The following is a 19,233-nucleotide window of genomic DNA, read 5'->3' as shown; positions in this document are numbered from 1 at the left end:
TCGACTAGGCTTCTGTTTTCATCAATTCTAAGCCTTTTCTTGGAAGTTTTGCTTTTCGCCTATTTAACATCCACGTTTATCTTCGTCCCTTACTGGGTGTACTATTTGAAATTTACGGAACTCAATAATACAAACTGGGACGCGCACGTGGACGTGGTCTCCAGTGGTGAAAGGCGTGTTTTCACGTCGAGATTGTAAGTTAGGGCTGCCGGTTTCTCGATTTATAGATATGTGTCCCCCGTGTTCTGGTCCATGAGTTCCGGTATTCTATCTAGCTAGCTAGCCAGACAAAAACTACTAAAGAAAAATGAGTAAATTTGAGAATGAAAGAAAGGGTCGCAACGGTTCAAGTTACGTAATCGTATACACAGCCGTACGAAGGGAGCAACGGTCCCGGGCGTTAAAATCGCCATGATAAATTTTAAATGAATGCGACAAATTCCCGAATTTTCAAGTGAAATAATAAATGCAAAGATATTGTTCCCGCTTTTTAATAAAAAACTTAAAAAAATATTAACCGTCTATTATTTTATCAATTAATAGACTTAATTTGATAGCAAATTATAAAAAAAAAATGACGATAGTATTTAGAATTTTTCAGTAACCGCCGCCGCATCAATTGAAATATATTTTAGTAAACTTTAAACAATCAAAAGTTGCTTAAGATTTTTAATGGCTCAGAATTTCAATTTTCCCATAATTCGTACGATCTTAATTCGAAAAGTTTCTCATTTCTTCAAATATGGGAATCAACTTTATCGATCATTGTCAAACCTGTCAATACAAGGATATAATATCACCGAAAACACCCGAGAAGGTGAGGGACTCGGTGGTACAGATTTGGCGTACCGGAGTACGTCTAGCTGTTTTTTTTTTTACCTCGTAAATGCTTCAAGGCGACACCTAAGGTCAAACTTTTGTACATACACAGATACTAAATATTATTATTATATGTACATGCATGAGTTCAAAATGTTGTGCAACGACCCCTGTTATTTATGTAACTTACACGATTCCCTCACGAATAGACGTATGTACATAGTTCTGCGTTAAAATTATTGTTTGAGTGGAGTTAGATACTCGAAGCTAGTTGTCTGTGAAAATAAATAACGACAATATGGTTGTCGACTCCTTATCAATTCTGTTGTGTACGATAATGCGTTTGGCACGCGCCACGCCTGTCCGGGGCGTCTTTGTGTCCCTGTCAGCAGACAATGCGATCAATTAGCGGCAAAACGCCATCTTTGTTTATTTAATTAACGTGCGAGTCCGCCAGGGAGCGCCACCGAAGCGCTCGCTTTGCGTACAAATTGCTAGGAAACTTTGAAAAATTCATATAATAAACGAATCCAGTTGATACGCATGATGCCGTCATTATCTGGTTATTCGCTCGGGCGTCACCTCGCACTAGGGGGTCCTTTGCGCTCCATTTGGATTATAATCGTTTATAATTCTAGTTGTTTTATTAATTTAGCATGTGCTAAAGAGTCAGGCATATATCATCATCATCTACAGCCATTCGCCATCCACTACTGGATGAAGGCCTCTCCAACACGCTTCCACTCGTCTCTGTTTTGCGCAACTCTCATCCATTGCACTCCACGCGCTTTCCCAATTTCCCTGCGGTCTTCCTTTTACATTCTCTCGGTAACCATTCTAGCACTTATTTTGTCCATTGTTTTAGCCACGTGGCCCGCCCATTGCCATTTCAATCTCTCCACTTTATCCGCTATATCCGCAACCCTTGTCATACTTTTCACCCACATATTCCGTTTCCGGTTTTTCCTCGTTATGCCAAGCTTACAACGTTCCATACTTATTTGACTGCATTGGACTTTGTGTAGCAACTAGGCGTTCGATGTCCCAAGTTTCACACCCACACGTCATCACTGGGTCGAAGATCTTTTTATTCAGGCAAAGTGGCATTTTTTATTTAAAAACTGCATTCGTTCGTCCAAATGCACTCAATCCTAATTTCATACGTCTCTTTGTTTATTCTTCATTACTACCGGACATGTCAATTATTTGACCTAAATTTAAATAATTATTTACTACTTCTACCATTTTATCATCTAATAAAATAACTATTGAACATTAGTTTGGTCTTATCTACTTTAATTTTTAATCCTACTTTCCCTATCCAGCTGTATTAACCTGTAATAAGTCAGCTGGATCGCGAGCTATAATATATCGTCTGCGAACCGAAGATGGCCGTTGATTTTTACTCCTGCTGTGTCCCATTCCAAATTCTTGAAAACTCCCTTAAGTACCGCATTGAATAACTTGGACGAGATGGTATCTCTTTGCCATACTCCTTTTCATTTGGTAAATCTATCCAGGCATACATATATAGGTATAGCTAAGCAGTATATGTCAGTGGTTAGCGTGTGCTGTTACCAACTAAGAGGCTCTGGTTTCGGACTTAATATACCTATGTAGATTTCGATTCATTATTGTTCCGTTTGGCCAGTGTCGGCTTGGGGCGACTTTTTATGACAGTCAAAAAATATCTAAAAGAAGAACAGTCTTGAGAAGGTTCAGCACTCTTGATTTGGCTGGGCTCTTTGCCGACTGGAATTATCCAATTTTCGTATAAAAACATTGCCAAAAAAGCACGAATGGCCACATGTCGGAGCAGGGTGACCCGATGATGACGGAGGGTTCGACAACAATAACACCGGAGGTCGTAGTTGTTGTCGCGAGGGGTCGTCCCTCTGGACCAGACAGAACGGGGATAAATTCGATTAACGACATACGACAATATAAACCCCCCCACGCCTATAGACATACTCCCCAGTTGTAGAATCGTTTAAACGCTTGACACGTGCGTTGCTATTTTACAATATATTAAGGATTTTTATATTTTTGAAAACGGTCGTTCATAGATATGCCAATTACAAGTAATGATTTGATGGTATCAATATGTGGCTGCTATATGAAACAGATAGCAATACGCTGAACACAATTATTGTCTTTGTGTGGCTATAACTAACAAGAAAGTTGTTTATTTTTTTTAGAATTTGTTAATTTTTAACCATTGACCTTTCATGGGTTCTTTGCCGTATGATCACCAATTCAGAAAATCAATGATTATAATCAACTTCTTCTTCCTCGTTTTCCCAATGCTGAGCGTAGTGGTCATTGATTTTGTCTGAAATTTGATGCACGATCTGCTTGTCTCCTCCCGGTTCTATGCCAATTTGAAGGCAGCGTTAAGGGATGATCCCGTCAGTTCTTTGATTTTGTCTGGCCATCTCATGAGAGACCGTTGAATAATAGCATCTCTAGACTCTGCCTGACTCTTCCTGCCAAAGTAGGAAATAACCCTTTTGATACATGTTGTGGAGAGTCTATCTAATACTGCCAGCTCTTTGAAGATGGAGATGTTCATGGGATGCACAGCATCCGTCTCCAACATCACATTTCGAATGCATCTAGTATGTCCCTTTTTCTCTTTTTCAGGGTCCATGTGTCGACTCTGTGTATATGTACATACATATATGATATGTGCAATGCAATGGGGAACACCAGAGATCGCTCCAGACAGATTTTCGTTCTTCTCGTAATATAGCGGTTCTTCCATATATTTATCAGACTGATCATCGCCGTTTTCGCTATTCCTACTCTTCTGCGGATTTCCGATTGGCGTCCCCCTTCCCTTGCGATCAAGGCACCTATGTAGGTAGATAAAGTCGCCGACTTCCTCATAGTCTTTTAAAGCATTGGACTTTTTGAGAGACTCAAATCTTTCAACGAATAGAGTTTTTTTTAGTCTTCCCTCTATATCCATTCTACGAAGTAGGTCAGCCATTTCATTCTTATTGCTGGCCATTAACGTTGAGTTGTCCGCGAATCTTATGTTAAAAAACTATTGTATATTAATCATATTCAGAACCGAATCTCTTGTGAGACGTAGATTTGCCTAACTTAAGATTTTTTCATTTTTGAACAAATTAAATACATTTTATATTTTAATTTGCTACTAAATCAGTGCTAAATAGTTTACTGACATCTTGAACTTTCTGCTGTGACAGGGTTGACTAAATTCATCTCAAATATGAAAAGTCCATCGAAAATCAAGTATTGTAGAATATGGTTAGCCACCAGTCTTGAACTCGCCTACTCGACGGTGGTGAATCAGGTGTCTTGTGACCGGAAAGGGTTGCGCAAACAATTTTCGTTCAGGTATTACGCGTGTAATTCGTTGATTTACCCCCTCCACTTTGAATTTTGCACTCTGGTCGGACAGATAGATGTTTTTTGAATTCTGAAGACGCGATAGTGCGAAATAGCGAGGGGTTCGTCCCCTTTCCATTGTGTTGGACGAATTTTCCGGAAGATAAACGTTCAAACGCGGCTGCATTGTTGACGTCTGTCGTCAATGGGGTGAGGAAATGGGGGTTTGAATAATACTCGCCAAATATCGAATAATTGCGTTCCGTAATGTGTTTGCCGACACTCTCTAACTACTCTCTCTGTATTGCGCCTTGTGCCAATTTGAATTTATTTAAATGCTGTCGCATTGCAACAGTGTTGGCCACATTTGAGTATGATTATTATGATTCCGATTCGATAAGAATCACAGATGATGTAAGTCGAGATGTAAAGTTGGCGATAAAAGTGAATAAAAGTACAACTGCATATTTGGATGCTCACTTGTTCTGCAGTATCAATATCAATCAAGCCAAGTCTATGGGTTCGGGAGCCATCGATTAGCTATTCAGAGTCTTGCTTGTCTGTAAGTGCTCTACGTTTTTCCAGTCGTGTTATGGACGCACAATACTTGAATACATTTTTCTACATAAACCCTTCGTTGTCCATATCATGCATATACGTTGTATAGCTCAGCAGAATAGCTCGGTGGTTGCATTAATGCTCACCACCGAGTGGTTTCTGGATTCAAGCCCTAAGTTAACCTCGATTGAAAATTATTCATTTATAAGTTTATACATGTATAAGTATAGTTTGATTTGAATATCTGTCACTCCAAGTCGATCGTTTCCTATGAGAGTTTGCCAATTTATCTGATTTCATTGTTGAAATGGTTTCTCATCAAATTGGCAAAACGTCCTGACCACTATATAAATATGATTTCAAATTTATTTCTGTATAAGTTTAATACCATAGATATCGCTCATGGGCAACCCATGTCCCTGGGCCCAAGCCAATGACATGAGTTTTTTTTTAAATATGGAATCAGAATAAGAGAAATTATAAATGATGCACGAGGATTAATTGGATTGTTGTGCGTTTTTATGTCAGGTTTGCCAAAGTGCCTCATACAGTTACATAGTTAGTTCCCAAATAATGCCCATGCACACTATGCACTTTCAAAAATCTGGCCTACATATGTACATATATTTGATTGATACAACAACAGCATACATATTTAACAAACAAGTTTAGATCCAACTGATCTTGCGGCTCGATTCGGCCGAGTCGATCAGAGTGCACGTGTACATGTAAATATGGAATTAATGTCTCACCGGTCACTGTCTACTCATTATCAACACGGTTGTAAAATATGGCGTAAAGATAAAGAGAAACGCAGCAAAGGCATTGATAACTTTGATGTGGACGATGATCGTCATATTTTTTGTGCCCTTGTTCTTCGTCGTTATTTATATAAGGAAAATTCATTAATCTTATGTAAATTACATATTTACATATATAATATGTAATATATCGGTTGCTTAGAATTTCTAAGACCCAAGCCAGGGCGCGACAATTCAAATAACCCCAAGGCAATTCGTCCGTATATATGTACATACAACTTGCATTTGTATTTCGAAATTGCTTTACGCCTATGCTTATTTTTAGCGCCTTTGAAAGCGGGAACGTATGGTAATCGAAATACAACAACACGGGATTTATATAGGGTGCGTCGGGATGCTTAATTGGCCGCCATTGTACAGTTGTCACCGTCAGCCGCTGTCTTCTCGGCCCGTTTGCCGATGCACGCCTCCTCATCGAAACATGTTCATTTCGCTCTTTCCGGGTCTGGGGTATACGCTAAACGCGCCTGGAAATTCCCTCGGGTCTAATCATCGAAAGTTTCGAGGAAAGTTGGGACTGGTTCTGTCGGTTCAATCAGTGTGCCTGGTCGAGCGCGAAACACCTGCACCGGACGTCGGTATGGTCACTTTCGTACCCGCAGAGGGTTGTTGGACTTAACTTTACTATTTGCGCCCTAGCGCACCTTTATTACGTGTCACCAACATTCCAGGCCTTTGGCTTTTGAACGTGGAAATTTGTTCGAAAATTTTATGACAACTTTGTTGTGTAATTTGCACATGTGTGTGTTCGATGGCGATTTGTGAATTTTCTTGAAATAGCGGCACGACACTTACAAAAACGGGTGTAACTTAAAATCAGGGCTGTGGAATTGGAGTTGTTGAAAAATTGAGCGACTGACAGATCTGTTTTTTCGTATATTTGGTCAAATTGAGGAGAGGCCTAATATTTGACAAATTGCGTACGTTTTATTAGTCTCGTGGAATTATTCACAAATAAAAAAAATAACACGAATCAGCTCTCTACATATATATAACCGGCGTGGACTAAAGGTTAGCATATTATGCTGTAGAGCAGAGTGGTCACGGGTTCGAGTCCCACTAGAGTCCCACTGCTGGCCAGACCTTGGTTTGTGCTCCATGTCGATCGTTTCTTATTAGAGTTTGCCAATTTTTCCCGATTTTCATTGAAACGGTTCCCGTAACATTGGCATTTCCCTTCCTTTCTCTCTTGCTAATATCAAGATGTTCAGCGTCTTGAGGTACGCCAATTTGATTATAAAATAATTTAAATGTAAAAAAGATGTTTGTATGAATTCGCATTGTATAAATGGACTTTAAATTGATTGATTGTTCTTATTATTGATATCATTTATTATTTTTTTTTTCAATAATGTTGTTATCTATATATTATTTATATGGGCGTTGGGGATTGCACTATTCTCCCTATCGCCTGGAATAAAAAGTTATTATTGTTAATTCTTATGTATATTGATTGGTTGTATTTGTATGTGTTTAATTGCACTCCTCGTTGTATAGGAGAGTTTTTATGTTCTATGAAATAAAATAAATAAAGAAAATATTCGAAAATTAATCCAGTTGGGAAAAAATTGGTCGGATTTATAGGAAAGTTTTGGAGTCGGAGTCGTGTGTTTTCTAATGATTTCACAGCCCGTCTTTAAATATTGATAAAATTTCCTTTTCGTTAATGATAATCTGTGGCTTCCTGTTCGTGCCTTGTCGATTATCTATGCTTTTTTTTGTTTTATTGATTTTGATTTTAAAATGCTTTCTATTATTACGATGTATTATGTTCACAATACATCTTATATCTATTTTAATAGCTACTGATCTACTGATCATTTTCTATTTTACAATTTAATTTAATTTGGTTAGTAATCACACTATTATATTATTCTAATGTTAATCTAAAGCATAATAGGAAAAAGAGCTCAAAAGCCTATTTTTGTTTTATTGAAGTAGTATACATATGTACTAAAATAGTGTTTTCAAGTCATCAAATATTCTATTGAATCGTATCCGCGTTTTGTCTAAGAAAGTTTTAGGTGCATATTCATCACATTCGTGGGTTTGATGAGATTTTCAAATTTATTCAAATTCGTCATTCGTCCTTTCTGCCGTCGAGTTGTTTCCAACTTGAGATGCGGAAAAGGTTGGGGTCACCTTATAATTAAATAAAACTTATTCAATCAAAAGTTCAACATATTGCTTTATCTATGTATATGTAATTTCGTTATTATATAAATACTAAGGAAACACGTATAAACTAGCATATTATGTTTTGACAAACGGCAAAACATTGAAAGTCATCGTTGTTTCTATTGAAATCGTCTCAATCAAAGCGAATTTTTTTGATAATTTTGTAGTTTCGGATCACCCGGCTTCGCTCGGTATTTGTATATATTGTATTGTATAATCATAAACCGCTTAAACATGGCCAATCTAATAGTAAACATTTTATTAAATTTATTTAAAGAGTTTTATTTTATTTAAATTTATTTGAATGTTCATTTGTTTTTCTACGAACCAACAATAGTTACATACAAAGTCTCTTTCGAAATTATATATTAGATTAGTCAACACAGCTTCACATTGAAACTTAATAAGTAATATGTATCTATAAATTTGTGAATATTCAACTGCACGTTGCATTATTTCGAACCTGCCTTATCTATCGCACATTCAAAACCACCACATCAGCACATATCTCAAATCGTAATCTCATTTTCGCATTATGCAAGCTCACTCTTGTTCCCTAAAAAGTGCTCATTTTCGAATCTGTTCAATCACTCGAACTTCCCCATTTTAATGTTCGCAAATTGAGGCAAACTTTACAACAAAGTAGCATTTTGGCAAGCGTCATTACGCCGTATTGTCATCGTTGACGCTTGATTTTTTATACGCAGTGTGTGTGTGTGGAGATGCGTAATCGTTCGTTTTATTCTACCTGATCTGTTCTGTGGGCCATTCTCGGATAAAATATTTTGACAGGGAGCAATTTCTTTTTCGAATACTCAATAGGCTCGAACCCAAGCTTCGGCGAGATAAGGGACGTGCATGAATGAAAAGAAAAAATTGGGTAGATGTATAAGAAGTAGTGTGTATTCTTTGATACGATTTAGAAGCTCATGAAACCATCGCTTTGAGAGACGAAAAGGATCCCGTCTTTTATAGCGGAGAATTACCATTGTGTTCGGTGGTGCTTTGATCGTCCATTAAATGACTATATCTTCCCATTTATATTCGTTTTTTTTTTCATATTTTATTTTGAAGGAACACATCCATCCAATATAACCCGTATTAATGTTTTTGCCGAAGCTTTTGTCGCAATTTTAAAACTATTATCCTTTGTGTGGAAAATTTATATTGAATCGTTGTATTGTACAGTTGGGATCTAATTGAAAAATGTTTTGGTTTTTTAATTATTTGTTTTGCAACGATTAAAAACACATTTCGTTCTTGATTCATATACTATTTTATTTGTTTATTAAATGAATGTGCCATAGAAACTACTATATATGCCATCAATATCATTTATTTACTGTGATGTTCATACGAATTTTTTACGCGTAATAAAATAATCGCATTTTTGAATTCGAACATTTTTTATTCAATTTTTTTCGTTTGGTTTTGCAACTATTGCATTGAAAATAAATCCCACGTAGGTATTTATATATTTGAAAACGCATTTCAACCGATGTATGTAAGTACGTACCTGTTTTTTCCATTTTATATAAATATAATACATTTGTGAAGTATACTCCTTTTATGATCATTTTTTCTACTTGACCGCATCCTACTCTAGAAATCGGATTTACTATTTTTTTTATGTCGGGTTTGCGGTATTGCATCGTGTGAAGAGTTGCGTTTTGCACAATCTTTTATGCGGGTGTATTTTTTATACCTTTTACACTCTATTTATTATAATATATTTATGTATATATATATATACATACATACTTCTGTGTACTTATGTATGTTAAGCATTTCTCCTTGTGGCGTAATCTCTCCAGAGTTATTTACTTGTCGGGTTCTATTGTATAAGACTAAAGATACTTGAAAAAGCTCTTTGCAAAAATAAAAAGTATCGACCATCTAGCTTGAAAATTCCTCTAAACAGAATATAAAAAGGTGTTTATTATTATTATTTTTATTCCTCTTATCAGTCGAAGTAGTACTCAAATCGAACCGTATTTTATTTTAAATTTAAATATTGTAATGTTAAGATTGAACTAAAAATGAATACTGATGTGTTCGTATGTGCAGTACTTGCTCAATATTTCCAAAGATAATTCCGTTATGCATTTGCCATTCTTAGAAAGGTCTAATAAGATCATTATAGTGTATGTAAATATGTAGGTAGAGGTATTTCCCGTTTGTTCTTCTCAGACAAAAACAATCCGTCTCAGATCTTGGTATATTCTCTAAAGATCACATGTTCATTATATACATACATATGTATATGCATTTTAACATACACAATGCCTTCAAGTTTGACTATAATATGTACTTGACTGTGTTTGTTCTGAACATATCACTTCTTGATTTTTTTTATAATTTATTGAAAAAGTATTCAGGACGATTCCGGATGCTTAAAGGCAGCATTATATTATTGCATATGATATGTATGTGTATTTAGGAAGTGAGTGGTTGTAGCAGAAGCTGTCAACTGCTCCCCGCAGCCCTTCTTACCTAATGATCACTATAGCAATTAGTGCGCGCACCGCTAACAAGGGGACCCTGCCTCATACACACACACACACCCACATAGGAAACTCTTGCTCGTAGGGCCTCAAAACTATTTTTCAGCTGAAATTCGTTTATAATAGCATCAATTAGATAGCATTTCATATATCCGATTGTAGATTTATTTAAAAAATATAAGTATGTACATAGTTGTCTCAATTGTGATTGCGAATTCTAGATCGTCACTGTAATACTCTAAATACAGTCGTTCTAGTTGCAATCTACGTACTTGACCATATTTCCGTGCCAATATTTCTAAATGAACAATCAGTGGGTCCAGCATCCTTAAGGAACACCATACTAGAGTCTGAATCAGGCGTTCGTCTCAGCAGGGGCTCGTTGTCTATATAACTAGAATTGAAGTTATAAATTTAGCGGTTTCGGGTGTTCAGCCCTGTTGGGGGTCGACCTCACCCCCCCAATTGCAGCCACTCGACTGGATGTTTTCTCGTGTCTCGCCCACCCACCCCTCAGCCTCCCCGTCTCTCCCCATGTTTCGCTCCCGCGTACACGCCGCCTTTTGTCCACGCCTCTCGCGCTCATTTGTCTTTTGATTATGCTTTCGCATTTTTATTTTCCGCCGCGCCTACCTATGTATATACATACTTATACTTTTTTCTCCTGTCGTTTTTCACCCGCCTGTGTTCCACTTTTGAGAGAATTTCCTTTATGATTCACGCGGGGCTGATACGATAGCGCTCTTTATTTGTTCCCTCGGTGTTCGCTCTTTTGTTCTTGGCACGCACGCCCCGAGGACCCCCAGATTTGGGATAACGAATAACGTCTCGTTTGTATTCACTCTGTGAAATTCTCGTCCTCTCTGCTTTTGCTTCGTCTAATTTAAAATTTATTGCATTTTTTTCGCGTTAGTAATTAATTGAAAATTGTATGACTTGTATAAAGGTTCTTAAATTTTATTATATATAATTTTATTTTGAATTTACTACACTACTACATATAGGGATAATGATTTTTACAAGGTTTTTCTTAGTTTCACTTGTTATGTAGTCAAGTTTGGTATCGACACAGTGGCCACATTTTACATACAAATAAAACAGACACAGATTAGTCCGCGGCACATGTAAAAAAAATGCTAGCACGCCTGACCAAAACTTACTTGGAGTGTTTTTGGTGATGTATTTTCCTTGTATTGACATAGGTTTGACAGTGATCGACAACGGCTATTCCCATATTTGAAGAAATGTAGGAGAAACTTGTCGAAATAATAATATCGTACGAATTAACAATGACATGAAGATTCACAGCTGGAGTCAACGAGTGTGCGCTTTAAATAGATTATTTTACACTACATGTGAAACTTATGTAAAATCTACATACACGCCAGGTAAAGAACAGGTTGTGCTTGTGAAGTAATTATCAAGGAGGAGGAGGGGGAGGGGGCTTCCGTTCCACTCTAGCTCAATGGCGCAGAGGAGTGGTAGTACAAATTTTCGTAACTCGTTTAACTACGTACATATCCAATTCACTCTTCTGTGCGTAAGGAAGTTTCACCTCTAAAATATCCAATAAAATTATATGTAAATATGTACTGTGGCTCAATAGCAACGTTCTCATAGATAATAGCAATGATGATTTTATATAATTATTTAATTTCATTTTAGTTATTTTTTTATTTTTTCCTCGTTGATGTCTAATTTTATTATTTTGCTTTCGTTTCTTTTTCCTTCTTTTTGTGCATTTTGTTCTTATGGAAAGTCGAGGGGAGGGTTGAAATAGGGGTACGAGAGGTGGGGTAGTGGCGTCCCTAATTGCCGGGGGCTTCGGCAGTTGCCCACTCGAGCACGTAGCTGATCTTCCACGGGTGCTGCATCGCTCCGCGAGACCACAAAGCCAATCTTCAAAGGCTAAAACCCTCCAATATAATCTTAGGACTTACACTGTCAGCCACACATATCGACGACTCGAATGTATTCGATTTTGTTTGCCCACTAGCCGACTCACAAGTAAAGCCCGGACCCCGAGGGGGCTGTATATTGTTCAAATGTTGTAAATGCATTGTTAAAGGTTTGCCGAACCTTTTTTACAAAGGATTTACAACAATTGAACAATAAACGGCACGCTTCCGGTCCTACCTCTACTCATAAGCCTCAACACGGCGCATTTCAATACAAATATTAAAAATTATACAAGGATATTTTCTCCACTTCATTTTCGTATATAAGCTCCGCTCATTCCGACTTTCCTATAATTCCGCACAATTGCTTGAGGTAAATCATATTTATTTATTTATTTATTGTTTTCATTTTTACAAACCTCCTTTGAGCTTCACTTATTAATACCAGGAAGGTCTAAGAGATAACCCCAATACACCTTCCTGGCCAGAAACATTGTACATTTGATACAAGTATTATTAGTATTATACAAAGTTAATACATATCAATTAACATCCGCAGAGAAATATGGTCAAATTTGGAGATTGCTGAAAACTAGATATTTTGCGAGAAAATGGGTAAGGTTGTCGATTTTTTGGAATCATTTCAATGAACATCAGATAAATTGGCAAACTGATAGGAAACGATCAACCTGGAGTCACAGATCCAAGGTCTGGCCAGCAGAGGCCAGTGGGATTTGAACCCGTGACCACTTTGTTCAAAGCATTATATGGTAACCATTAGTCTATTCTGCTGGTTTATGTACGATAGAATGTGTACAATACACTTTAAACCAATACATTTACCAGCAACATAGCTTAATGGTTAGTGTATAATGCTATCAACTGAGAGGTCACGAGTTCAATTCTTGGCCCGTTGTTGCTGACCTTGGATATATTTGAGTTTGCCATTTCGATTCTGATTTCATTGTTGAAACGGTTCCAAAAAATTAAGCAACCTATCCTCATTTGTCACCGTTATTTGAATATAATTTCACATTTAGATAAAATCATAATTTTAAACATTTATATAAAGTACATACATATGTACAAATTTGGCCATAGGTGTCGCCTTCGTAATGGCACCATGGTAAATATAAAATAAATCATAAATCATAAATCAAGTCTTTGCATTATTTCTAGATATAATGTTGAAACTATACAGACTATACGATAATTGTATCATAACTAAATATTGTATTTCCCAAATTAAATGACTTACCTAAGGCGCAAACTCTGAGAATCGTATGGCATGGAAATGCTCGTGATTTCCAGCTGGAAAGGGCGCTCCTCCAAGTCTTTGATAATTCGTACGATCTTGTTATTTCGACAATTTCTTCAAATATGGGAATCACCGTTATCGATTATTGTTAATACAATGATGAAATATCACCGAAAACACTCCAAGCGGGGAGTTTTGCGAAGATCGCGGCGGCACATGCTAAGCATGCTAGCCTTTTTTGCGCGGGCAAAACTATTGAGAAAAAACACGTTCCGCATACGATTCTGTGTGTCTGCAACTGTAGACTTGCATGTTAATGTAGAGCTCACTCTGCATGTAGGAAATGCAACAATCGACGATCGAGCACTAAATCTATCGCACTTTCGGTACACTCAATTGTACGTACATATTACACGCTCGCATAAGTGAATGTGAGTATCCATTTTTGGTATTTGAACGTTTTAAAAGGTTTTCCCTTTGTCGCGTCAGTCTTTGTGCTGTCGCTCTCATCTCTGGTAGTAATTTCGTAATTCCCTTTGTAGCTTTTCCCCGGCGCCATTATCGTCCGTCCGCTTTTTCCCTCTCTCTCTGCGTCTCCTTTTTCCATTACTCGGATCCGCAGCTTCCATTACCCAGCGGCGTAGACTTCCGGAGCTCAGCTACGACACACACCTAACCAATTTAACCCACCTGCGATTCTCATATTTTATACTTTCTGCGTTCATATTCGCTCTTGTTTGTAGAGAAAGTGCTATATACAATTGTTATTTGGAACCGAACTTATTTTCGACTAATAAAGGGTGAATTGCACCAGTCAAGAAGTTGATATTGTTCTCGCGTCTTTAGAAAATAAATAACTGAAATGAATACTTATGGTTCATTGAGACTATTTTTGTATGAAATTACTGTTTTAACTAAATACTTTTTTCTCTAGGCAAGACATTATTTAGCTGCCAGCAAGATGTTTATTTTATTTTAAAATACTCTCAAAGGAGCCGGATAGTTAAAAACAGGAAATAATGTTTATTACAGACGGACGGAGCGATATAGTTTAATGTTATTGCATGCCTAAATAAAAAATTCGAATGTGACCAACCCACGACTTTATCTATCAAGTATAATTATTAATACAAGGATTATACTTGAATTTTCTCGTGAAGACCATACATATTTAAAGGGTCGTAAAAATAGTGGATGAAAAATCGAACAAGAGTAAATTGCCACTTCCGGTTGACGGGTGTTCACCAAATTTTATATATAACTTGGTATTAAGCTAAAACTTCTAGATATGAAATTTCAGTTCATTACACTAAAAGGTTTATGAGAAAAACATAAAAAAAAACTTCGATTCTCTAGAGTAAAAGTACTACTTTGAGGTACACATATTAAACTACGAACATAGATAAAGTAAAAATATCAGTGTATGAAATTTATAATTTCTATTACATGTAAAAAAATTCTGATTTGTTGAGCGGTTTGGGAGATAATTGAATTCAAAAACTTAAAAAAGGAAGACACTTATAAGGAGAGGTACCACTTTCGGTCAACTTAAAAACTTAAATATGAAAAAAAATTACATCGTGTCGATTAGCATTTCAGTAACAGATACTAAGTTTCAGTTCGATAGGACTAACTGTGTTGAAAAAATGCACAGACACACACACACATTTTTTAGATCATGAAAACGTGATCAGTGATCGATTCTGAGTTCAAATCAGTCAAAATCTTGAGTTCGAATTTTCGCATGATCACAAAACTTCATCTATTGTTACTATGCACATATGTAGATCAAGTAAAAATATACCAATGGGATTTACGCCCAAAAAAAGACCGCGTGGCTACCACTGACATACATACATCATTACTTTATATGATTGTGAGTGCAATTATTAATGCGGAAAGTGAGCTTTATGAATGAATACTTTCACTCAATGGATTATCAATTTTGATTTTGAAATATGTACATATACATATATATATATATATATATATATATATATATATATATATATATATATATATATATATATATATATATATATATATATATATTTTTGAATATTATCGTCGAATTGTACATGCACGTAGTACGTCACGGTGTGAAACGAATTCGAGTGTCGGCGCCACTTACGTCCCCTGAAAGCGGTCCGGATTGCAACTGGGCGTAATCACCACACCTCACAATTGGTCGCCACAATGGAACGCCTAATGCAAATCTGCGATTAAACACTCCAGTGCACATACACACACACACACCCCCTCCCGATTATATGTATGATATAATACTTACGACATGGTGGTGTTTGACGAGGGATTTAACGTCTACATGCCGAGTGTTTTGTGCTACGTGTCCCTATTTGCGCCGAACTGTCCGAAGTCCGAAGATTGCCTAAACTTTTGGCAAATGGGCTCTTCGTCGTTCGTTGATGCTGGTGCTATACTATTATGGTGATGGCGAACCACTTGATATTCGGCAATCGAGTCGACACACCAACTGTGCAAACTGGTGTTTCATTGAATTGGCCATTTCAGATTGAGTTCGTTTCGATTGTCGAGCGTGTAGATGGCCATTCCGAGAGCGCGACTCGTCTACACATTCGCGTTGATTACACCTTCTCTACTTTCGACTTTGGGTAGTTTGCATTACAGTTTTTTATACGTTGGCTTTCATTTTGACTGTTCTATATATTAGGGGTTGTATTTTTTGTTGAGCCGAATTCAAGCATTGCTTTTGATGACTGTTATTTATGTCCTTTGATTTTATAATGTTTGTGTGTGAGTTTATCAGTAGTTATGGCCTCATTATTAAACTGTTTATACATGTGTATATGTCGTCTCCATTCTTAAGGATAACAAATAATGCAGGAGGCTGTGTGTAATAATGAGTTGACACGATGCTAGTAGCTTATGCTTATGCAAAACGTTCTGAAATGGTTGAACGTTTGAATGGTTCGCTTTTGTCAACCTGATATATATCCGGAGATTTATTCGTAACATGTAATTCTTTAAAATTTCTTTAGATTAGACATTTGTTCACAGCTACAAATTAACTGTCAGCTTAGTAATAAAGCAACTCTAACCTGTATAAAAAGTTCAAATTTCTGACGATATATGTACTTATTTGAATTTGATCACTCCCAACATACAAGTAACATATTTTTTTGTTTGTTTTCAGGTAATTACCACGGTGGCAGAGGTGGGGGTAGATACGATGGCTACAGGGGTGGCAGAGGAGGAGGAGGGGGTGGTGGTGGCGGCTATAGAGGCGGCCACGACGACCGCCAAAGACACGACTACAGTCACGAATCATCCGAAAAGAGACCTCGCTATGAAGGACACAGCTACGACAGTCATCATCACAGCCGTCACGGAGGAAGTGGTGGTAGTGGTGGAGGAGGAGGAGGAGGAGGGGGAGGAGGAGGAGGGTATTCCTCTAGAGGCGGTGGAAGCAATCCAAATTACTCCAGCGGTTACACGACCAGTAGGGGTGGACGAGGTGGCTATGGGGGCGGTCACGACAACGGAAGACCAGGACGTGATAATAGGGGCACCCACCACTCAAGGTCCGAGCAGAATCAGTGGGGCTATGGTCAGAAACCCCACGGTTACGGTTATCAGAGACGGTAACTATGCGTGATAATGTTGTATGTTGTCATTATTGCGTTTATCGTGTGCATTCAGGTGGGGAATTTGGGATTATATAGCTCACTGTTGTGTTATAGACATGTTATGTTCTTGTACCGTCTGTTGATACACTGGTGTTTTCCAATTGCTTGGATTTTTTTATATATGTTGTATGGGTGTTCTCAGAGGAATGCTGTCGTTCACTGATATGGTGTTATTTGTGTATGAGACTTAAATTTTGATACAACTGGTTCAAAACAAATGTATTCCGTAAAAAGTCAATAAATGGCACTCATTGTGGAAATATGTAAAAGTTATTATTTTTGAAATTTCTCTTGTATCAAAATTTGTATGAAAAATACCAATAAAATTTATATTAGTAGTCGACTCTTCATTAGCAAACTTAAAGTTTTGCTATACAATTATATATTAATGACTTTAGGATATAAGAAAAGATTGAAAACCCTGATTTTAGTAATAAACATCTCAAAATGTTATAAAAATAAAAATGTATACCCATTTTCTAGACGAGTTAATTTTGGCCGTTTTTGAAGTTTGGAATTTTAAAAAACTACATATTCATATATGTAATGTCAATAATTCGTTTGATAATATGTATTGAAAACGAATTTATTGTTTTTTTTTTTCTTAATAAATACACTTGACCACACATTACTTATAATATGATTTTTATGTTGATAACAACTTTAATTTTAGATAAATTGAAATACTGCAAATTATTTGACACTTTTCTTCTTTAATGTGCAGTTTTTTTATAATTATTTTTAATTGTGTAGAGCAGGATTTGAAACTTGAAAAGTGAGTTTTCCCTTACAGATTGAAAAGTTTTAACTGCAATAGATTTTTTTATACTTAATTTTTTTTATTTTATTATAATTTAATTCTACAGACTTACATTATTTTAACAAAGAAATATCAGAATGTAATAACAACACAAAGTTGTATTATTGAAACATATGATTTGAATTATACACAATGCACTTATTATGTGTAATATATGTACGTATGTAATATCATTGATAAATTGTATATGTATCTTGTGTAGTTAACAAATAAATATTGATAGAATTATGAAAAACGAAACTTTTATTTTTCCTTCTTTTATATTCAATTATGTTACATACTTTTCCATAGAAGCAGTGATGATGCTTTTGATCTTTGATGCTCGTCTGTTTTCCGGATTTCCCGACACTCAAAACTTTTAACAATCTTCTGAGTGACGCTAAGCAAATAAACATGTAATAAATTAATCGCACACAGCTCAGTATGAATATTCAAATTGAATCAATACAAGTTTATGATGTCACTGAATTACGTACATATCCACTTACACAAATAGCGGTGAATTTGAATGTATGTAAATTTATTTAAATATAATTTTAAAAATATTTCAAATAAAAAAAAACAAGCGAATATTTATTTGTGCGTTTTATTTTCAAGACAGTGCTAACTGGCTTTTCCTTTGATTTTTTTCAAATATACATATTTTATCCAGGTTTCTAATATTAGATGCTATAGTTTCTACTAGGGAGGTTTTCAAAACGAATAATCTAACAAAGTATTTCCTATTAAATTTTGCTTTAATATAAAGAGTTGCCAGTGAAAAAAATATTTAAGTGTTTCGTTAGTTTTCTAAAATAAAATATAAGTGATTGTAGGCAGTTGCTACTAACTAATCGCAAGGAAGACATGTAAAGTATTATTCAATTATTAATTACATAATATACAATCATTATAAACTTGACCAGGTTTTTTTTTTAATTTTATTCCAATAGTAATCACAACGCTGTCAAAGAAGACATCAATAATAAATTGTGAGTAATTTTTTCTTACTTTTGGGTTTTTGTTTTTTTGTTGTGATTCTTGATTTGGATATTTTTACTTTATGCATGTACCTAGTAACAATAGGTGAAGTTTTGTGATAGTGCGAAAATTAAAATTCGAGATTTTGACTGATTTGAGCTCAGAATCGATCACTGATCAGATTTTCATGGCTTAGGAAAAATCTGAGTGTGTATTTTGGAGATAATTCGAATACCGTTAATCTGAACTGAAACTTGGTATCAGTTACAGAAATGGAAATCATCTTGCGATGATATTTTTTTTCAAATTTTTAGGTTGACCGGAAGTTGTACCTCTCCGGAAGTGGTTTTTAGATTCAATTATTCTCCTAAGCCGCTCAACAGATTTCTAGT

At 36.1% G+C, this 19,233-nt stretch overlaps 2 protein-coding genes across 3 annotated transcripts in view; both read left to right on the top strand.

The window, feature by feature from the left end:
* The window catches only part of Rat1 (5'-3' exoribonuclease 2 Rat1), a 29,164-nt gene extending 11,053 nt beyond the window's left edge, over nucleotides 1–18,111 (top strand). For both annotated transcript variants that reach the window (XM_077441628.1, XM_077441629.1), the window contains exon 16: nucleotides 16,569–18,111. In XM_077441628.1, the coding sequence (XP_077297754.1) occupies nucleotides 16,569–17,020 (452 nt within the window). In that variant the 3' untranslated portion in view covers nucleotides 17,021–18,111. The remainder of the gene's footprint in view (nucleotides 1–16,568) is intronic.
* Nucleotides 1–19,233, top strand: part of LOC143919373 (microsomal glutathione S-transferase 1-like) — a 241,515-nt gene that overhangs the window by 173,116 nt on the left and 49,166 nt on the right. The window lies entirely within an intron of this gene.

Source organism: Arctopsyche grandis, chromosome 11 (assembly GCF_051622035.1).
Source record: "Arctopsyche grandis isolate Sample6627 chromosome 11, ASM5162203v2, whole genome shotgun sequence".
NCBI lineage: Eukaryota > Metazoa > Arthropoda > Insecta > Trichoptera > Hydropsychidae > Arctopsyche > Arctopsyche grandis.
This window is presented reverse-complemented; position numbering and strand designations above follow the sequence as displayed.